Here is a 23,209-nt window from a genome sequence, read left to right as displayed (position 1 = left end):
AGAGCCAGGGAGAGTGGGAGAGGGAGGGCCGACCCAAGCCCAGCGGTCCAGACGTCTGTCCTAGCGGGACGGGCGGCGTTGTGAGCTCGTGTTGGTGGTGCTGTCCTCATGGCTCCATGTCGTTCTTCATAAGGTATTTCCTCTTGTGCAGTATTTAGCCTGATATGATCTATAATCTGTAGTGCTGTGTGAGTGAGTGAGTGTGTGTGTGTGTGTGTGTGTGTGTGTGTGTGTGTGTGTGTGTGTGTGTGTGAGTGTGTGTGTGTGTGGTGGGGGGTCCCCTCACATGGCCATGTGAAGGACTCAGTGGTTAGAAGCACTGGCAGGAAAGAATCAGTCTGCCTCAGTCAGTCAAAGACCCAGTACACACAGGCCAGGAGAGAGACAGACATTCACGCAGACAGGACGGGGGGTTTGTGAATGTGTTCACTAAAGCGAGTCCTGTCTCTCTGACATACATTCACGCAGACAGGACGGGGGGTTTGTGAATGTGTTCACTAAAGCGAGTCCTGTCTCTCTGCCGCAGGGACACTGGAGGCATGGACCCCACCATGGAGTATGTTAAGGTAAGACTCCACTTTCCCCTGCTACTGTTTGCATGTCTGTTGAGCGTGTGTGCCTGTGTGTGTGTGTGTGTGTGGGTGTGTGTGTGTGTGTGTCTTCAGCTCCGATCTTTGCATAATATGCCTGCTGGCGGTAGATGCCACTGTAAATGGGTAGGACTGGGCAAGATGTCCGTCTGGGTGGCCAGGTCCACGTCCAGTAGGAGCCGACTGCAGTGCAGATCTTTGCACGTGTGGTCACGGTCGTTCCTCCATGTCTCCTCCAGCCTCCGCAGATCGAGCGAGACAGAGCACGGCGTGTCTCTCCCAGGGCTTCTGTCACACACAGAGCCAAAGTTATTCAAGTGCACATGTACGTGTTGTTCTGAATGGCTTCAGTACGATGTGGCACGACCTGGGCCAGATTCAGATCGGATCTCACAGTAGTGCTGAACTGGGACTCCTTGCCTGCAGGGTTGGGAAGCAGGTTTGTGATAATAGACACAGACGCCCCCCTCCAAAGCCCTAGAGAACTCCTACTTGAACACAGGAAACCCCAGAGGCAGAGTTTACACAAGGAACATCACAGCAGCTCTGTTTGATATCACATCCATCTTGGAGAAGGTTACTGAGTACATCCTCAGCAATAATGCCTTAATTGTGAGGGAGATGAGGAAATTATTTCAGAACCAGTAACTTCACTAATACTGATCCAAACGCATTCATTAGTTGCGGCTCCGCAAACCCCCCCCCACATTTGATGCATATGTATGGACACCAGAGAGTTTCATTTGTTTCTGAAAGGCTGCCATCAGTCTCGGTAACCTTGTTGTGCAGAGTTGCTTGAAGAGAGTAGTGGTGTTATTTGGGCTGTTGGGGGGGGGGGGGGGGGGGGGATCAGGATCAGGTTTTCTAAGGGGCCACCTGCAGCAGTGCACACTGATGAGGGCAGTCGTGCCGTGCTTCACCCTGTCAGTACACATTCTGTTCTCTCAGGCAGCTGAGATGCCAGCTCCCTCACACACACACACACACACGCACACATACACACACACACACACACACACGTACACATACACACACTAGCCCTTCACAAGTTTACCATATACATGAAGTACAGTCTAAAATGAACAGTAAAACTCACACACACACACACACACACACACACATACACACACACACACACACACACACACACACACACACACACACACACACACACAGGCCTTTCAAAAGTTTACCTCATACATGCAGTACAGTCTAAAATGAACAGTAAAACTCACACACACACACACACACACACACACACACACACACACACACACACACACACACACACACACACAGTTGCTCAATGGCTGCATGCGATTCACCAGAACTGCGCAGGAGTGTGATAGTGAGCAGTGATTCAAAGGTGTGACTGGGTGGAAGAGAATCCGAACCTCCTCGGCCGTATTGTTCATGTGATGGTGATGTGGAACCTGAGGAGAGCTGACTGTACAGCCCATGTGGAGCTTAAGGTCTCCAGCTCAGCCTGTCAAACACTTGGAGATATGATTTAAGTGAGTGGATGATACAGGAAAAAAACAAAACCAAAGTCCAAAATATCACTCATCGGCTGTGAAGCACAAACTAGAGTCTGCGCACCGCAGGTTGTGTGTGTGTGTGTGTGTATGTTGCGTGTAAGTGTGTTTGTGGGATAATACCTGGATTCAGGAACTTCCTCTAGGCCAAGCCTGTCTCTCACGCCTCTGTGGTGAAGGTGAACCTCAGTTCGCCCTCATTAGCTGGTGTAGGATTTCCTGGGTTCTGTTTAACCAACACCACAGAGACAGCAGAGCAGAGCACACCTGTCACATGCACACAGCCTGTAGGAGAAAACCGCGGTATCTCTGTCTCTCACTCACTACAGGAGGGATTTATGTGGATTAATCCCCAGAAAGTATGTAGTATGTAGCACCTTGGCTATTAGTTCATGTGTTTGTGATGTATGGAAGTGCCTCAAGTTGCTTAAAAATGTGTCTAAGCATTTTGAATCTTTAATCAAGATTGAATAAATTGTGCTGCATGTTTAAATTTGAGCTATGTTTAATGTTCAAATGGTGCAGAGTAAGTGAGTTTGAGCTAAGGTTATGGACTGAACGTTCTCTCCATCCCGCCCGACTGTTTTTGAAGTTTCTGATGAATGTTTGCTTTTCTCTAGCAGGACTTTAGCAATCAGAGAAGAAACATCAAAGTGCATATATGCTGATGTCACTTCCTGTGGCCGGACCACAATAGAAGTTCCATTTTTGTGCTTGCCAGTGTTTTGCTGGCAGTCAGGGTCAAGATCCAGAGAGTCCGTGCAGAAGGAAAACTTCTAACCCAGAGCTGTCTGAATGCTTGTGGTAGTTAAAAGGCCATGATCTTTCTCAGAAATTCTCCAAGATCGTAACGTGTTTGAGTGAAAGCGAGTGAGGGGGCTGCCGTCTCCACCCGGGCCCTGCAGTGTTAATCACTGGGCTGAGCGGCATTGCGTGTGAACCAGAGATCGCTGTCACGATGATGTGAGATGGCTGTTATCATCATCCACCTTCGGGAGTGGAGGAAGGTGGGTGGGAACTGCTTGGAAGAGGACTCCACATTTAAAAATAGCATTTGATTGGGTGGCGGGGAGGGAAGGGGGGGGGGGCAAATTACCCAGCCCGCCCCCATCTCTCTCCCACTCTCCACTCCTGCAGCCCCTCCCCCACACCCTCCCCCCGGAAAGGGAGCTGAGGATGTTTGGACAGAGGGGCATAAATTACGGCTTCATCGCGGTGCTCATAAAGGAGGCCAGACAGGTTTGGTGCACCAGTCAGGAAACTGTGCCCTGTCCGGTTATGAGTAACAGGCGTTACAGTGATAACTCACTCTACAAACTCTATCACTGCTTGCTGTGATACCGTTTAGCCAACGTTGCCAATGCAGAGGAGCTGTGGTTGTTTTTGCCAGACAACCATCTTCTCATCGTGGTGGAGGTGCATGAATGTAAGGACATAAACACACCGCAAAAAACAAACAAACACAAACCGCCAGGGCGACGAGCAGATAGAAGAATGAACGTGACTGAAACTCAGCCGCTGACCTTCATGTGCTCATGAGGAGACAAGCTATCACACAAGTATCTCACACACACACACACACACACACACACACACACACACACACACACACACACACACACACACACACACACACACACACACACACACCCAGTGGCACACACACACACCCAGTGGCCGACAGCACAGTAAGCTGGTAGGACTCATGAAAGAGCTTTATAGAAACAAGGCGCCTGTGTTCTCCACGTGAGCTCTGGTGTCCTCAGCCTCGCTGATCTCCGACCACACTCACAGCACAACTGCCTTCTGGTCCAGAAGGCTTACAGCTGATCTCAGAACAGTTGTGGCTGACTTCTAGCGGATAAGGGACATTAAGGGTGGTTAGGAGTGCAACTGTTCCAACCAGACAGTGACGAACGCACTAATCCCTGAATCGAAGCTAGATTTAGGTGAGATTGCCTTCGTTATAGGACCGAAGCTGGTCCTGTAAGCCAGCTGCTGCTAACATAGCCTGGCTTGAAACATTCACAATGAGTGGGTCTGTGTGCTAATGCACAACCCGCTTACCGACACTGCACATACACACAGACACACTTTGCCCTCTAGTGGCGATACTTGTTTATCACAGAGCAATATGTAACTATATAACAGAGAATGGCTGTTGTCCAAAATAAATATTGTAGGGTCTCTTTTCAGGATAAACACTAAAACCTTCAAGGTTCATGGTGCAAGTTGTTGCCCCCAAATATATATAGATATAAGAAATTATTATTTGTACATCGGGTCCATGTTGACAAGTATAATGTTTGGTTTAGTTTGTTCAACGCAGCACAGTGGGACTAATACCATGTGTACAGTGTCCAAACACTCCATTCCCATATTGTGTGGTGTGATGAAACTGGAACTAGACTTTGCCCATGTAGACAGCTAAGACCCAGATATCCTCTGTGAATAATTACATATAACACCCATATTCAGCTATTTATCAAGCCATACCCTAGAGGCAAGGAGGTCTGCTATAAATACACTTCCTTTCGAGGTCTTTCAACGCAGTCTGTCAGCGCGTCTTCTGAGAACATCGTAGTTACGGTCTGCCGTCCCATGCAGCCTGCTATAAGTCCTTGAGGATGGATGTATATTTACCCTGTCCTGCACCACTTGGTCTCAGCTCTGTTTTTAAACTGGTCCTTTACTCTCTCGTGCGTACAAACACCAAGCAGACTCCGTTTCCTACAGGGTTGGGGAAAAATGTATTTGCTCGCAGGACTCTGCCGCTTTATTGACTGTAATTAGCTAGTTTAGGAGCTGACCCTCTGGGAGAACATTCCAGAATAGTTCCAAGGGTGTGCCAGCCAGCCATAATGTCTTTGTTTACCTCTTAAGAGTGATCTAGGGGGTGAAGTGTGTGTGTGTGTGTGGGGAGGGAGGTGGGGTTGGGGGACAGAAGATAGCTGTTAGACATGCAACTTTTTGCATCCACAAATGGCTCTGCTGTAATTAAAACAGTCTAGCTGAACTTTTCTCTCGTATTATTAGACAGGCATACTTTTCCCTCATCGCTGTTTTTTCTGGTGTATAATTATGCTTCTCTGTTTGCTTTTTCTTCCTTCTTTAACACAGAGATGTTGTCCTCTGTGGGCAGCGCCAAAAGTCTTTGCCCTGAGCCAACGGATGTACTGTATCGTGTCGGGTAATTAATAATGCACACCCTGAAATCATTAGTTGGTGTATGTGTGTGCACATGTATGGGTGCAGGAGTATACTGCACTATAGTGAGTGCACTGTGTTGAGTTTACATGAGCTAATCCAGGCCCAGTCGATTGTTTTGCAAGCAAACTGGAAACAAAATAGTTATGTGTTTTAATCTCCATGTCTTTAGAATGTCTCCTTACACTCATTCCAGCTCTCAATTCAGTGAAAGGACAGAATCTCTAATGCTCTTACCAAACGGGCTAATCAAGAGAAAGTCCTTGTCTGCTCCCGACGAGACACAGTCCCTCCACTTAGCCAGCTAGCTGCGCTCAGGCAATAACACTAAGTGCTTGTTCGTCTGCATGCGAACGGCCGGTGCGTTAGCGTCTGAGTGACGGTCATGTGGCCGTTCAAAGCCCCCTGTGGCCCTGCCGGTCCCCCGGTCTCCCTGCCACGGATCAGGCCAGCTGGGGGAGACGGAGAGCCCCCCCCTCCCGGAGGGATGCCCCCACACTCGAACCCCCTCCCCTCTGAGTTGCGGCCGTGCAGACGGGGCAGACGCTGCGCTGTGGTCCTGCTCCCACGGGTGCGGGCCTGTCACACCCGATCACACCGCTTCTCTTCAGTGCCTCATCTGGTTTGTAATGCTTCACGGGAGAAGCTTTCACTGCTCTTTAGGAATGAGCTTTAAATGTCAAAAGCGATGGAGTGATATTAAGATTTAGAAAATGTTTGATGTGAAATCCTGTTCCTGAAAAGAGTTATTTAGATAAATAGAGACTGGATTAACATTTAAATGCTTTATGTTTTTGTGTTCATGGCATAATAATACTGTCATTTTTATGTTATGCTAAAATTATGCACAGGCAAGGGTCAGCCAGCCTGAAGCAGGACAAATTTGAATTTCAAAAGAAATTTAACATTTACATTTGTATGACTCGTGAACTTCTAACTTCTAATATTGAAAGATATACATTTCAATGTCTGTAGTCTTCAAATATGATAGTCTCCTTGCTTTAATCAACACAGTGATTGGACAAGACTTAAACCTTTACCACCTTAAGTAACACTTTAATTAACTTGTGGGCTCTGGAAGTCATGAGACTACTGTGTGTCCAGCACTATTTGGTCTGAGTGAGATTATGCAACAAAAAAAGCATTCAACTGTATCGTAAAGTAACCATTGGGAAACTATTATATATGAATATCTAAATATTAAAATCTATAAAAAATATTATTGGCAAAGAAATACATAGTTCTTCATCTTTTGGTGAATCAGAAGTCGTTATGGTTAAATATAATAACCCAAGCTCCACACATCTCCAGGCGTAACCATAACAGAGGCCATTGATCAGTAATGAGTCTAAAAGGAGGACTAGACTTCCCAGCTTCTCAACAAGGTACTTTTTCTTAGGTGGGTTATAGAAGCAGCCTCTCTCAGACCCTTCTGCCCCCCCCCGCCCCTTACTAGCCCTTTCTTGCGAGCTTTCGTGCCCTGTTCCTCACCCCCACCCACAGAATGTGCCCATGTATATTTCATTATTCTCTTTTTGAGCTGTATTTCTATCCACTCGTGTATGTAGATGTACATAAACTCTACTTCGTGGGGGTTACACATATACTCATAGTATCTCATTTCTAGTAGTTTTCTTCATTGTAGGGACATTCAGTCCCCACAAAGAGCTAAAAACCTCTTTTTCTCTCTTTCACGTTCTCCCTTCCTCTTTCCTTCTTTCACCCCTCGTCTCCCCCTTCCTGAGAGTTGGGAGGTGTGGCTAAGAGGTTGACTGTGAAGTAACTACAGATGGCTGTGATTTGATTGGCTGTATGCTAGGATCACATGGGAAAAGCATAACTCCATACATGGACAGTCCGGGGCTGAGAGCAACAGCATGGGACAGCATATGCAAGGCTGGCCTCATACACACACGCGCACTCACGGTGTTAGGCTGAGCTGCTACCACACACACACACACACACAGACACACACACACACACACACACACACACAGCGCACAAGCTCCCAAAGATGAGTGCGTCGGGGACTGCAGTGAGCATGTGAGTTTTGGACATCAGCAGGTGCACACAACTTAACTGCAAAGACTGTGGAAGTGTTGAGAGTTGGAGAAATGTCTGAGAGATGCAGTGTGCTGAGGACCATCACAGCAGCCCTGTGCTGCGTCTACCAGAGGAGCTCCGTCATCGGGGCCAAGGTGAGCGACAGCCTCGCTCCAGATTGGGTCAGTATCAGACACTTTACATATGCCCCAAAAAGACTCACAACTGCCTCTATATAGTAATATTGCAACAATCTTGGTATTGCATTGGGGCTTTCCCACTTCAAAGTAAATTTAGTTCATTTTCGCAGACACGTGGCATGCAAGTTGTGGCTGTTGTGTGTGTGTGTGTGTGTGTGTGTGTGTGAGGCTGACGTGCACTTGGCCGGGCTGGGGTAGCACCTGGAGGAGTGTGACCTCTAGAGAGTGGAGGGGATATGTAGTTAAAAGCAGGTTACTGTGCCAGTCTTGAGTCTGGCTCTTAAGATGCTGCTTCTGTTACAGTGTGGCGTGTGCCAGACGTCTACCCCTCCTTCAGATGCACTGGAGGGTTTGAGTGTGTGGGTGTGTCTGTGTTACACACATTCTTCAGCATCGTGGCTATAGCATTTAAACAATGTCAATTCTTTCTTCATAGTATGAAGTACATAGTATATAGTATATATTAGATAGTAGATAATATAGTATATAGTAGATAATATATACTTTTTAAACTATATCTGCTTTGAGCTGACCCTCGGTGTGAACAACAGTCCAGTTATCAGTCTGTTTGATCACGGCTTGGGAAAACTATTTAGGACATGTTCCATGTATTGGATGCAGCACCTGAAATAGCCGGCTCTATATTTGTTCCTTATGCGTTTATATAGATATGATGCTAGCTTGTAATATAAGATGACCCTATGGGTCATAATGCACTAAAATAAACTGTTTATTAATAGCCTGAATGTAAAGACAAAAACTGAAGCCAGGCTGTAGTTCAGAAGCACTTGGGACGCACAGAATCTACCGCATACAGCTGGAAACCTTGAGAACATGCATATTGAATTATTTATATTTTTCGGCAGGCAAAGTGTTCAATGCACTACCTCCTCTCTTCTGTGCCATCCAACAGCGTCTGCACCGCTGGCGTGGAACTCCGTTAAGAGTCAGAGTAAAACTGCAGACAATGTGAGAAGGAGACCAGGTTTGTTAGGGCTACCTGGGGTAATCCTTCAGAAGAATCTCAGTAATCCATATTATAGAATTACTGAGCAGTTTGTCGAGAAATAGCAGGGTGTGTGTTATCACTAGCGTCTGGTCAGCTGGCCCACTGGACCTTGGCAGTGTCTGAAGATCTTCTCAGATTTTTGGGGCTGTTTTTTTTTGGGGGGGTGGTGGGGGGGGTTTCTAAATATAGAGCAGTGTTGTCATGGAGACGTCCAGTATATGGTGTGACGTTGGGCTGGTGTGGGGGTCAGGGGGAGTGAGGCAGACAGAGCAGGCAGTGTTCACGTCCACTGCATGAACCCTTTATTCAGACCGGATCCAGCAATGTAGAGGACCGGGCCATGAAGGGGCAACTCTGTAGCGGGACGATCCCCAAGTTCGTTTCCTCTGGGCAAACGCGAGCTGGGTGGCGTGTGTGTGTGGGTGGGCGTGAGCGCACCGGAGAGCGAGCAGCTCTGCCTTACCACACTGCTATACTGCCCCCTGGTGGATGTGTTTCACTGAAGCCCCACCCCCACAGTCTGCGTTTGTCCTACGCCCCCCTCCTCCCCTATGTCATGTTCACCTACTCAAATAAGTGGCCTCCTCATTTGCATCTGTCTCATGCTCCATCTGGGACCCCCACCCCCGTCCGCTCCACCCACACGCACGCTGAACACACTTCACCAGCTTGCTCACCCCACAAGTGGCACTTGGGTCCAGGAGTGTGACAGAAGCGTGAGCTCAGAGGGGCCCGGGGACCGTGTGAAGCCCTGTGACTGGCAGCCCACCGAAGAGCTGCTGACACATCCTGGCGAGCTCCCATCAGCCACCGGGCCCCTGGCTCAGAGCGCACGTCGGCTCCACAGCGGCCCCGTACGGATCTGCGTTAGTGTGCCAGCTCCCATCTGGATCTTGTACTCATCCGTCTGTGTGGCCATTGCTAGTCTAGCCAAGTTTTCAGCCATTCATCCAGACCTCTTTTCTAAATGAAAGACCTGGGTGCTAAAACAGGGAGTTGTAGTATTCCTTTCACCACAGTACACAGTTACATTAGCATCCGTCTTCCCCGTGTCGATGTTATTCATTTGAATTCCAAGTCCTGAGGCTAAGACACTTAGCCACTAAGATACTTCTCCATCTATAACAGAAATGTGGTGTGCTAGGGGGGAATTCTGGAAAGTGGTCCACAGTGATCCAACCCTAAGCCCTAATCCCCATACTGCCTGCTCTCATTATGGGCCCAGAGCAGCTCTGATTAGCACCACGCAGGAAGGGACGTCTGGATGGGGAAGGGAAACATAGATAGATGGATGAATGGGAAAACATTCATTCATTCATTCACCACACAGAACCTAATGGGCATAATGAAAAGGAGGAAAGAGTGTCATCATGGAGGAATTGGAGAGGAATGATTCAAGTAGACTTTGGTTCCACATTATTACACTTCATCCAAACAATATGTACAAATTTACCAACTACATGCCCTGGCCAAGCACTAAAGGAGAAGTCTGGATTATGTCTGAATGAGGCTGTGTTTTTGAAGCAGGTGGGGGTTCAAAGATTACGTACTGTACCACAGAGGGATGAGAAAACACAATCACTTTAAAAGGGCCATAAATCCTCCGTGAGCATCGGCCACAGCCCGTTCTCTGATTCCCCACGTTCCCCTGAGCTTTTCCGGAGCCTGTACAGCGCACACGTAGATGTGATGGTGACCAGCTGGGCCTCCCTTGGGCAGAGAAATGGGAGTGATGTGGTTGGAAGTGTCTGGCCTGTTCTGAGCCCCTGAGAGCAGGAGACTCAGATGGTGCTCTCAATTTACTCTGGCTCAGGAAGGGTGAGACCCTACACCACTACCCATGAAAGGCCACTAATTACCCACAAAACCTCTGGGGTGTCCTAGTGTCCCTTCTGATGCTTATCCCTTATGTTCCACAGGAAGTTTTGAGGCAAAAGTAAGTAATCACGAGGGGGATTATTACAAAGTTTCATCTTGAGCAAACGCAACCTCTGAATTCACATGGGTGTGATTAGCATGTGACCTCGTTAGCATTCTGTGACACGTCGCACTCAAACCGATTTTTGTGTTTACATCTTTATGGTTTATGCACTTGTTTAACGTGCTGATGGACTGTGAGACAGGAATGTGAACTGATGCTCAGGCGAATTACTCATCACATGGTCATTATGGAAAAGGAGATTTGAGTGACGGTGAGAGGACATTCAGACATGTTTGAACCTCAATGTGAAATCTCTGAGCGTGTCATTCAGGATGTTTGTGATGTAGTATTATATCCTTCTTGTGGATATGAACAAGAATCAAACCATGCCTTTCATTGGACTAGTTCATCCGAGTCTTTCATATAAACAATAAAAAAAAACATATATGACAATAAAAAAAAAAAAAACTCAACACTCAGGGACCAACAATAGACACGAGCAGAACGCAACCGCTAATAGCTTTCTGACTCACAGCTAGAGTGTCAGAGATGACACCGGCCCTTTTAAACGAATCACCACGATCACTCATGCAAACGGACTCCGCATGACGAGTCAGAGATCACACTTGATATAAATGTCAGCGTTATTAAACGAGCAGACACTCAGATGATTGATCCGAGGGCTAAGTGCAGTACCGACGTGTCTTCCTGAAGGTGTTAGGGGCGCGGCCAGCAAGACGGAGACGCTCTTGGGTAATCGCACTTTAGCTATTTTTAAACGTTTACACCTGCGGCCATTAGCAGCTTCAGTGATGGCATACTGCTGAACGCCCGTGCTTGAGGTGCCCGGAGAAACCACGCCCCCTGGCATGGGAGCCCTTCAAAGGGCTATGAAGCTCTTATACCCCAGAGCAACCTGGGAAAAAGAAAAGCATAAATACACTCAACATCGTTTGAATTTTGGAATTTCCATTCTGCAGTTTCTTTGAGTTTTTTTTTTCTTCTTCTTAAGACTTTTTGGTGACGCTGTGGTCGTGGTGATTACAAAGACACTGTGCAAACGACCACTGTGCGATGGTTTCTCCAGCCAGTGTAAAAGTATGTGTCATCTGGTCACTGTAATTTGTGGCCTGTGGGGTGTTGGCTCGGCCCGGTCCTGACCACATGGCGAGAGAGCCCCGCCCGTCTGCCTCCACAACACCAGTGGCATCAGGGTTTATTTCAGTCATCACTGAAGTGCACTAGGGAGGACTGTCTCTATATATGCCATATTTATGGCAAAAAAAGAAAAGAAATAAAGTCTGTGTATGGACATGGAGAGTTCCTTTGATATGTCAGTTAATTACTCGCTGTGACTTTTTTATAATTATTTCATTTGACTAGGATTTTTACTATGAATTTTAAATATGCTTAATTGCATCTCAATGACACTCAAAGTTTGAAGTTGTTCTACTCCACAGTGCAAATCCAGTCAGCATTCTTGATGCCTGACTGTCTAACAGGTCCACCCTAGAGACAGGCATTTACATGCTGCAGTGTGCTGTCATCTAACAATAACGTGACCTCTCTCTCCTAAACCCTGTCTAAACCCAAGCCCAGTGCATACTGCTCCAATCTGTCTTTGCCATCCTGGGACTCAGTCTCAGTCTCCAGTAATTGTGGGAACTCTGCAGGGTAATATGTGTGTGTGTGTGTGTGTGGACATTTGGCTTAAAGTTCAGAACTGAAAAGCAAAACAGAGTCTTCCAGCAAACTGTTTACAACCTGTCATCTACGAACATTCTGATAGCACTTCCCTGACACAACACCTACCACACACCTACATTCCCTGACACAACACCTACCACACAACACCTACCACACACCTACATTCCCTGACACAACACCTACCACACAATTCATTGCCTTGAAATGTAGGACCATTCTTCCTAGATATGTTATTCTCAGGCAAGCGCATAGCTACCTCTGGAGAGTCTGTCTCCAGCCCATGGTCCTACTCCTCGCTCCCCACGCCTGACAGGGAGCGGTGGCCTGCGCTAGAGCACACGAGGCTGGGCTGAAGTTCAAACTCCACCGCCCCGGCTGTCGGCCCCTCTGGGAGAGGTGTGGGTGGTGGGACAGCTGCCCCTTCACCCCGCGGTACCCTCCTCGTTGTCTCTCGTTTCTCATCCTCCACTTTGATTGGTGGATCGGATGGCATTAGAGGCATCGTGTGTACGTTTAAGACGGTATACACGACCCCTGGGTTTGACCCCTCATTTGTTTGTTTGCAGCAGAATGTGGTTCTGCTTATGAGCGGACTCTCTCCTTCTGCGTGTATTTTATCGCCACACTTGATAGGTCACAATCTGAATGCCGCTGCATGTCACACTAAGCACATAAACATGACATCGGGACCTTGAAACAGTGACATCATCACAAGTGGTAATAGCTGGGCACACCGCCAGGCTTAAGAGCACCAGACCACCAGTTCATCAGACTATAAAAGCTATTTTAAGCTACAAGGCTAAAGGACATTCACTCTCTCTCTCTCAAATGAGCAGCGCTAATAAAATATCCTGGCCAAAGGCGGCTAGGTCCGCGCATGAGGAAGAGCACGAGGCTCATTAAACACACCTGCTGACACGCCTACTCCTGCATTTACTTGATCAATTGGAGTTTTGATGCAAACACACACACACACACACACACACACATACACACACACACACACACACACACACACACACTCTCACTCCCGTTTTATTTGACATTCATCTCATAGCGCTACGGGAACCTCAGTGTGGAGTGGTGGGGACTCTCCGTGTGCAGATTTAGCCCGAGGTTAAGCGGCGATGGCCACGGTGCGTCCCACGGCTGTGGTGAGCGTGAAGCTGCTTCAGGTCTCTGAGGTTGGGGGACCGCACATAGTCAGCATTCTCAAAACTTAACTGAAAGGACCAAGACGCACAAACTTCTTCAACTTCTCATCTTAGATGGAGCAGTTTTCTTCCCAGCAGGGAGATACTTATAGAAATGCATGATTATGGTCTCTGTCAAACAGCACATATTTCTTTCCCAAAATGGACTCAGGAGGAGGTAAAAAATAAACAAATTGGTACAAGATTTGTTCAGTTCTAAGCCTAATTTTAAGAGCTCTGTTCCCAGAAGCTGTAACCCTAAGACATACACACGGGGCCAGTAGTCCCCATGTGTCAAAGGTCAAAGTGCAGTAACACTGTGACTGTAAAGGTTTGTGGTTGTTCTGGGATTGATGTTGTGTATGTGGAGGGCTATATGATGGCACATATTTCTGTTGGTTATGGTTATTTCTGTTGATATATATTAACTGAAATATTTTTTTTAGTAGAAAAATATTAATGCTACTAATACTGGTGAACCCTGTTGATTCTAGTAAGAGGCGCGTTTCACTACGATAATGAAACTTTATTGGTTCTGGAGAACACTGATTTCCTGTAAACAGTCCATTGATAATATAATTCCCTTCCGGTCCCTTCCGGTATTACAAAACCCTTCTGTGATTCAGTCATCCATTCCCAAAATGAGTCACACTGCAGAGCAGGAACCAGCGAGTTTGTGTGTTTGTGTGTGTGTGAATGTGTGCCTGCAGGTAAGGGCAGGGTATGTCTCAGGGCCCACAGGAGGCGGGAACAAAGAAAAAGGGGGAGGGGCTTTAGAGTCATGGAAATGACCCGCCCTGAGAACAGAACAGGTCTTTCCGTCACTCAGTCACATCTAGAGAAAGACAGAAACAGAGAGGCAGAGGAAGGAGAAGGGGAAGAGTGAGGGAGAGAAGCGTGAGGGAGAGAAGCGTGAGGGAGAGAAGTGTGAGGCGTGCTGCCTGGGCCCATCACGCGTGCGGCGTGTCTACTACACCAGGATGGCACTGAGGTCTCTGAAGGGCTCTGTTGTTCCTATCTATGTGCAGTTCTCCCGGGACAAGTACATCATGGACGGACCTCCGGAGAAGCTGCGCAGGGAGCTGGAGGAGGAGCTGAAACAGTGCGGCGAGGAGCCACGCAGCCACGCCTGGTACCATGGAGCCATCCCCAGACAGGTATACCCACACAGGGCACCAGCCTGGACACCTCATCTGTGATCTGGATGAGGTGAAAAGTTGCTGCTTACTGCTTGAGGATAACTGCTGTATGGGGGTTTTTATGTGTTGTGTCCTATAGGACAGGCTAGAGTGGTTCGGAATTGTAGGTGTTGGGTCGTAGGGACAACCACTCATGTTTTTTTGGTCAGGGTTTTTGGACGGCTGTTTGTTTACTGGTGTGGAACGACTCGTGGGTCATGCCTTCTCTCTGGCAGAGGAACATTCAGTCTCTTTGTGAAAAATGATAATGAAATGGAAGCATGTGGCTGTTGCAAACAGCCACCCTTGACGCATGATTTGGCCAGCAATCCCTAAACCTCGTTTTATTTTGTTGTATAAAAATAAGCCGTATTGCTTAGCTCTTAAAAACCTTCTCAGTGAGACTTTTCTGCTGCTCCCAACGTTTCATTTGAAGGCCGTGTGCTGCTAGCTGGCCACGTTGGAAGAAGAGTGTTACGATGGGACAGGCCCGTTGGTGTTCCCGACGTACCTTATTATGCTCTTATGGGTAAACTAGAAACAAACTGAGTTCAGTTTGCAATTTCTGTGTATTACTCAGTCCACAGTAGCCAAACCGGCCCAGAACAGGTTGAGCAACATTTAATGGAAAGTACACAAAGATGCTGAAAGGTTTGGTGTCTCAGGCTCCTCTTATTTTAGATCGCTAAAACAGCATAGTCAGTTATTGGTTAGAATGATACTAATATACAATATTAGTATAATACTATATTATACAATGTCCAGGGGCATTCCAGGTATGTTGCTTACACACTAAACATGGCTCTACTAAATCACTGGTATGACCAGGGAGACATTTAAACAGACATCTCGTATTCATAGCATTCATCACATCGCAATCATCACGACTACCATGTCTATGATGTCCTGTATGAGTGTGTGTTAGTCAGCGGTGTGGAAGGGGAGACCCTGAGCTCCACACACCTTTCGATCATGCATTACTGAACAGTCAGAGCTCAGCAGAGCTTGCACACATAGCAGCGGTCACAAATCCTCAGGTGAGGCTGACCAAACAAACCGTATAAAAGGGAAGGATCATTCATCGATTCTATCGCCATTTCTGCACATGGCAGGGACGGTGATTTCTAAAGGGTTGGGTGGAGTATGTGTCATAAAAGTGAAAGAGGAAAATGTGCTGGGGATGAGAGTGAAGGATTATTTCCTGTATGACACTAATTTTATGTAGCAGTAGGCAGGTAACAACCTGTATTACAAAGTTACAGTTACAAAACTGAAACAACCAGTTTACTGTAAGACGGTAGCTTGAATCATAATTTGTTCAGTCATCCACATTAAACATGGACATTGGGGGGGAGATGTGGAGAACAGATGTAGCCTGTTATAACCTACGACAGGTTTCATCACATTAGCATGATCACCTGACTAGCTGCTGGAACCCAGTTATACATGACCAAACTAAATCCAGCAATGTAACACTTTGAAGTTTACACTAAAACACTGAAATGTTTCCATGATTTTACGATGATTGCGTGTACAGAAAGTGTGTATAAGCGAATTTCACGGCCCACCCCCAACCCCTCGTTTCTGACCAATAATTAGTTGTTAAGATTATAAAATTTTGGTAGGTCCATTTGGGAAGAGGTCTCTCTTTCTCCCTCTCCCTTTGTGTCATTCTCAATACTGTCTCAGCTCTCATCTGTTTTAAGTGTTTGTAAAAGGAAGCAGTGTGAGGTACAGTCTTTCCCTTCCAACAGTCACTGCTCATAGACAGAGTCTGGAGTAAGTCTTGGTTCATATAGTGAAGAAATCTTAACAAGGTTTAACAACTCACTTCCTGCCCCCCTCCCCCCTCATGTCTAGGTTGTGATGTTCTGGACAGCAGAACTTTGACTTGTTTATTTTTCCAATTAATCAGCACCCCTCCAAATGAAAAACTGAACAACAAATATTGTATTTAAGTAATCAAAAAGTAAATTGGAGAGATTGAGGAAAGTTTAAGAGTCTTCAAAAACTTCCCCAACAATGACTTGTGTATCACTGCCGCACATAATAGCCCAACGGTCAAAGATTTTTATCTTTTATTTTTTCAACAGCAAAGAACATTTGGCAGCAGTATACGCCTGAAACCAATTAAAACCAGCAACACAAGATTGTTGAAATATCTTGTGCTGCTGGCAGTATTACTGGTAATGTCCTGATTTACAAGCCTAGCAAGTGATTTTATTTGAAGTAGGTATCAAATTCAGCAAGCTGTAAAATTGCACGAAAGGGTATTTGGAATGGTGAACAAACTATTAAACCTTAGCTAATATATGGAGTCTGGTGTGTTAGTGATAATATGTAAATGAGGACACAAAGATGACCGCACAAATGAAAAAAAAAAACAAAAAACTATTTTTAGGAGATGGAAAAGCATCTCCAGTATGACCTTCTGTCTTTCTTCAGGTGGCTGAGAACCTGATTCAGCGGGATGGAGACTTCCTGATCAGAGACTCTCTCTCCAGCCCGGGGAACTATGTCCTGACCTGCCAGTGGAAGAACAGTCCCCAGCACTTTAAGATCAACAAGCAGGTGGTGATCATGAACGAGTCCTACTCAAGGGTGCAGTACCTGTTCGAGGCGGAGGGATACGACAGCGTCCCTGCCCTGGTGAGGTACTACGTGGGCAACCGTCAGCCCGTCTCCGAGGTAGTGGGGGCCATCATCTTCCAGCCCATCAACCGGACCCTGCCCCTCAGGTGCTTGGAGGAGAAGTACGGGGTGGGAGGGGCACGTGTGGAGGCCGGCCAAAGGGAAAGGAAGAACCAGACATCCAAGCGTCTGAGCTTGAACATCATGAACGGACACGTCCCAGATCACACCCTCAGCCGTGGGAATCTTCTGAGGTGAGGAACGAGGTTGTGACGTGCATCACTGTAGACACCTCAGCTCCAGTTGTATATTTTAGCACACCAAGAGTTTGCACAGATATAGAATACCGAGAATTTACCAGAAAATGCACAGAAATATCATATGTAGATAAAGATGGAGTGGAAGCTTCTAACACACAATGCCTAATGAGAAAAAAAACAAAACACCCCAACAAAATTACAAGGTTATATTGAACAGAGGCAGCACACACACACACAGAAGCAGAGCATGCATCAAATTGACTGCTATATTTCACGGTAGTGAGTCTGGCGGAGGCTCCTCTTCTCAGCACCAAACGTTCCTGTCTCTGTCCTTCACAGCACTAAAGACAAGTGCGGGAGTCAGCCAGCGTGTCTGAACCACGTTCAGGACAGGAGACGGCCGCTGAAGACCCATCAGTCCGAGAGCTTCCTTCCGCTAGGTGAGCACGCCCCTGTCCACTTTCATCCCTCCTGACGCCCTGTCGTGCCTCCCCGCTGATGGCCGGCCCTGCTGACAGCCCGGAAAACCGCTCATTTTCCTCCTCGCACACTCGCTCTGCGGCCGAAGTTCTTTTCAAAGTCAATGTGGCGTCCTACCTTTGACGCAGAGTTTCAGAGGGCTAGAACGTGAGAGTGTGTGAACAGAGACGCTGGACTTGGAATGCTAAATAATTGCTTTGTAAAGGAATCTTACGCAGAGTGAATTAGAAAGGAGAAGAAGCAGAAAAATCATTTTGGGCCCGTGTAATTCCAACTGACAGCAATTTGCAGCTTGGTATTATGCATTGAAGCCTGGAACTGAAATTTCCCTGGTCTACTTTAGCTGCTTTCAGCACATTGCGAAGAGAGACTGAATCTCTCTCCTCGCGTTCAGTGCAGCTTTTTGTAAAGGGCTCTCGGTGATGATAATGAATAAGTAAATAGATAAATAATTAATGTGTCCTCTCCTGCTTCCAGGCTCCAAGCCTCAGGTCCAGACACACCATATGGAGCTCCAGTCGTGTCCCAGGTCCCCTGTGTTCAGGACGGGCAGCGAGCCCGCCCTCAGCCCCACAGTGCCACGCAGGATGGCCTTTGAGAGCCAGGCCGGTGAGGCCATTCGGGGTTCTGACAGTCAGCTGTTCCCCAAACCCCCCCCTAAACCCAGCAAAGTGCCATCTGCAAGGCTCCCCCGATCACCGCGCCTGCAGGCCCGCGCCACTACGGCCGATCCGGCCCAGCGGCACGCGGCCGGCCCGGTCAGCCCGGCGCTGGGCTACTTTGAGCCGGGCCCCTGCAGCCCAGCGCCGTGGGAGCCGATGGGCGGCCCGCGGGCCGACCCGAACGGCTACGTGCAGAGGTTGAAGATGGAGGACAACAGGAGGAGTGGTGGAAGCCTGAAGCTGGATCGCAGTTCCTACCACCATGCCATCAAGGCCCTGGAGGATGGCAGCGAGGAGGATGACGAGGAGTGGGAGGAAGAGCATAGCTGCGTGGCCCGAAAGGCACCCGAAAAAGACGGCAGGAAGGTTCCGGGTTTCCGGCGGCCCCTGTTTGAGACAGCGTCTGCATTCAGGCCGGGAGACGTCGCGTTCAGGCTCCTGCCCGCTGAGAATAAGCCGCTGGAGATGTCGGTGCTGAAGAGAGCCAAAGAACTTCTGGTCAGTCAGGACCCCAAGACCATTGCCAAGCACATCCTGCTAGTAGACTGTGAGGTAAGATTACCAGACCATGTCAGTGCAGTGTCAGGTTGTTTTGGTAAGACGTTGCTAAGCCTACCAGTCAGAAACTGGTGAGAAGTTGCTAAGCCTACCAGTGAAAACCTTGTATCAGCTTTTAAAAGGCAACCCACCAGCCATGGAAATACTAATGAAACAGCAAAGGATAACCAAGCCTTCCACACCCTAACCCTGACTGCAATCAGTAGTGACAGGTCCATAATTAGCATCTCCATATGACTCATCCTCATGTTCAGACACCACGTTAGAGACTCGTTCTTCTTGCCAGCCTGGTGGAGTCCCAAACGGGGAAGAGTCCACGTGGGTGACAGCACTACACAATAGGGCTAAATGCAAAGCATGAAGAAGATTCACCCAGGAGCACAAAGTGTTATTATTGCGATAAAAAGACATCTGTCTGGTGTGCTCTTTAAAGTTGAGGGAAGGCAGAACATTTGAATATGTGTAAATTAGATTAAAGAGACTATTTATATCAACCATTGGATTAAATCCACCCCAGAACCCACCCATGAAAACAAACACAATGATTATCTACTGGTTCCATCTTTGAGGGTAAATTTACCAATATTTGAGATTTTTCCTTTGCACATTCTGGCTCCATGTTCATGCACTGCTATATGCATTTTAAGGTTGCCAGGATACTGAATGTTTCCGAGGAGATGAAAGGTCAGATGGGTGTGACCTCCGGGCTGGAACTCGTGACGCTTCCTCATGGGAAGCAACTCCGTCAGGATCTGATGGAGAGGTAAGCGCCTTCCTCTCTGTCTGCAACGCGTCTGATGGCGCTCACACAGACGACGCAGTAAAAGTTAGCATATGCCACATGACATCCGTCAGCTTCAAGTTACTCTTTCTTTCTTCAGAAAAGTAGCAAGAACCTTGACACGTTTTCAAAGACACAATATTGTAATGATTATGTGTTTTTCCACTCTGCTTTGCAGTTGTGATTGTATTTTAGGGTGACCATATTTTTGTTTGGGAAAACCAGGACACTGTGTGTAAGTTGTTGAGCGGGGGGGGGCGGCGAACGTAAGTTGTTGGTTCTCCGCCAGTTGAGTATGATGAGGCTCAACTGATGAGGCTCAGGGATTCCGTGTCATACAGCGCCGTGCTCAGGGTCTAGTGCCTGTAGAATTAATGGCCCGATTAACATAATTTAAAAACCAGGACATTTCCACAGTTTTAAAAAATATCCCGGGACGCCCGGGACAGGACGTGAAATACGGACATGTCCCGGGAAATACGGACGTTTGGTCACCCTATTGTATTTTATTATCCATTCACAAAAACGCCTAAGGGTAAAACTACTATCAGTTGTCATTATTTTAGTTGAATACAATTAAAACAGTTATTAAGCAGTTATAATACATACATAAGTATGACCTGTTGCTTGATCTTCATCTAAGATTCATTAATTCCTCTAAGTTATATCTAAGATCTTGTTGGTATCCCACGTCGTCTTCTCCATCACATCAGACGTTTGTTGATAATTCACTGCCATTTAACCACCAGCAGGACGTCCTGTTGTTCAGAAATGAACCTATGAAATGAAATGAGCGAATGTTCCCAGACCACTTCTGTCCTTTTCTAATTTTGATAAAGGTGGTCTTATAAAACCCTAACCCTAGTGTAGAATGGCACCATGGTACTAGTACTGAAGAGCCCCCTGTTATGTTTATATGTAATACTGCTTATTAATGACTAAGGGTGTTTATGACCTAAACATTAACCCTCGATAAACTAAATTTTAAACAATTATTCAATAATACATAAATTTAATACTAGTCTTTGTAAACTCTTTGTAATGTTTTATTTTTATGACTAGAAAATATAAATCCTTAATTGTTAGGGTAGCAATATTGTAGATTCATATGGAATTCCCTCAATTTCATGTAAATTACAAATATTTAAATTATCCTTATTTTTCAAACGCAGGCATAACAGCATGGCGATTGGTGTTGCCGTGGACATTCTGGGATGTACAGGAAGCTTGGAGGAGAGAGCAGCCACGCTAAACCGGATCATTCTGGTTGCTGTGGAACTGAAAGACTCCATGGGAGACCTTTATGCCTTCTCCTCCGTAATGAAAGCACTGGACATGCCTCAGGTAGAGCCCACCAGCACTGCCCCAGCTACCTCACAGGGGGGGCGGGGCACTGAGGTTACCTCGAAAGATAAAGGATTCAGAAGGACTGCTGTGTGGTAAGACTGAAGTAAGTCTCTTTGATATGCGCACAGATCACAAGACTGGATCACACATGGACCACCCTACGCAGAAAATACACGCAGACCGCCATTATCTATGAGAAATCCCTCAGACCGTTCTACAATAGCCTCTATGAAGGAAATGGTAAGTTTCTGATCTTTTGTACATCACCAAATTCCTTATTATCATTGTCAGTTGACTTCCAGGTTCAGATTATTGTAGTTTGGGCTGTCGCCTCAAGCTGGAAGGGAATAGGGTCTCTAAATCTCCGAGTTCTTGGGCAGGTCTGCCTCTTTATGCTCCTTTCTGTGATGTTAGTGGGGACGACTGGTGGTCTTTAACCTAGCAGTTCTGTTCTCTCCAGCAGAGGCGCCACTGAGTTCTGCCACCATGCCCCTCCTCATGCCCCTCCTCACTCTGATGGAAAGGCCTATAGTTGCCTCTGATGGCATGGAGGTCTGGGAAAGCAACGACCAGGGCTGTGAGATCATGCTACGCCACCTAGAGGAGGCCCGTGCAGTTGCGCGCAACGCCGACACCTACTCCTACAACGCGCAACGCATCCTGCAAGGTGAGCCTCTTCCAAAAACAACATATTGTTCTCCTCTTTCTCTACGCAAGTTTACTCTTCCTGTAGTGCAGCCTGATCATGTTTTCATATGCATCCACCACTGCCCTTTCCTCTTTCTCGGGAAGGTTTCCGTCCTGATGAGGACATGCTGGAGATCCTGAAGACCGACTTCCAGCTTCGGCTGCTCTGGGGAAGCAGAGGAGCAGCAGTGAACCAGGCCGAACGATACGAAAAGTTCAAACTCATTTTGACCGCGCTGTCCAGAAAACTCGAGCCTCCCGTCAAACACACAGAACTCTGAGGCCAGCGGATCCCAGATCGGAAAAAAAGACAAAATAATCCTTGTAGCTGCACAATCACCATGTGATGTACTAAAACTGGTGCAGAATAAGGAATTCCTTTAGAGAGACCTTTTGTACTATGGACTTCCCAAAGACACCACTGTACACCTAAATCCAGATGCACACCAACACTGAAATGTTGGAAACAACCCTCGTGAGGGGATGCTTAGCACAACAGGGTTTCCTGTTCCACAAACCTCTGACAGTCTGACATGTGCAACGAGATGAAGTAACCCAAAAAGACGGAGATGTACCGAGAGGAGCGTGAGGACGTTTTTATTAAGAAATGGAGCAATAAACATGCGCTTACTAGAAGTGGAAATAAAATGATTAGCTTATTATTTGAAGGGCCACATGGTGAGAGGAAGATGTTCATACATGGATGGAGGAGAACTACCACAGTTCTGCGTTTGCACACAGTGAAAGTGCTCGGAGTGTGTAGAACACGTACATTAAAACAGGTGCCTAGCTAATTATCCAGAATCATAAATTATGTAGGTTGCCACTGGTCAGCCGTGTATCCAGAAACAAAACATAAATATATGGTGTAAATAATTGTAACTAAGGTAAGCACGCGAGTGGTAGTCTGTGTAATATATTTTATTCTTAAATGTCTGACATGTAAATAATTTTAATATCTTTGTGAAATGTTGCAGGAAATCTAGACAAATGTCTAAATAAAATGTCTAACTCAAGAAGGACATTGTTTTATTTTGAAACAGCCTTTTCATGTTTGTATTTTACTGGGGAAAAAAAAAAGAATAGTAACCACCTGTATATTGCCTTGGAACAATTTAATGAGAAGATACAGAATCTTACAACACTCCATAATATAACTTCAATTACTAACAAGTATGAAGACACTGTCTAGTGGCCGGTATGACAGCCACTGCTTTGCA

The 23,209-nt window shown here is 46.8% G+C and overlaps 1 protein-coding gene across 6 annotated transcripts in view; it reads left to right on the top strand.

Moving 5' to 3' along the window:
* Positions 1–23,004, top strand: part of bcar3 (BCAR3 adaptor protein, NSP family member) — a 57,881-nt gene extending 34,877 nt beyond the window's left edge. For 2 of the 6 annotated variants that reach the window (XM_076989653.1, XM_076989656.1), the window contains 10 exons: positions 527–566; positions 14,434–14,562; positions 17,029–17,468; positions 17,814–17,914; positions 18,432–19,168; positions 19,822–19,937; positions 21,128–21,299; positions 21,431–21,542; positions 21,763–21,969; positions 22,095–23,004. In XM_076989653.1, coding sequence (XP_076845768.1) covers positions 527–566; positions 14,434–14,562; positions 17,029–17,468; positions 17,814–17,914; positions 18,432–19,168; positions 19,822–19,937; positions 21,128–21,299; positions 21,431–21,542; positions 21,763–21,969; positions 22,095–22,270 — 2,230 coding nt within the window. In that variant the 3' untranslated portion in view covers positions 22,271–23,004. Of the gene's footprint in view, positions 1–526; positions 567–7,187; positions 7,558–14,433; positions 14,563–17,028; positions 17,469–17,813; positions 17,915–18,431; positions 19,169–19,821; positions 19,938–21,127; positions 21,300–21,430; positions 21,543–21,762; positions 21,970–22,094 lie in introns of those variants that run through there. The other 4 variants (XM_076989654.1, XM_076989659.1, XM_076989658.1 and 1 more) reach the window with 4 other exon arrangements.
* Positions 23,005–23,209: the final 205 nt, after the last annotated feature.

This window comes from Brachyhypopomus gauderio, unplaced genomic scaffold, assembly GCF_052324685.1.
Source record: "Brachyhypopomus gauderio isolate BG-103 unplaced genomic scaffold, BGAUD_0.2 sc69, whole genome shotgun sequence".
NCBI classification, from domain to species: domain Eukaryota; kingdom Metazoa; phylum Chordata; class Actinopteri; order Gymnotiformes; family Hypopomidae; genus Brachyhypopomus; species Brachyhypopomus gauderio.
This window is presented reverse-complemented; position numbering and strand designations above follow the sequence as displayed.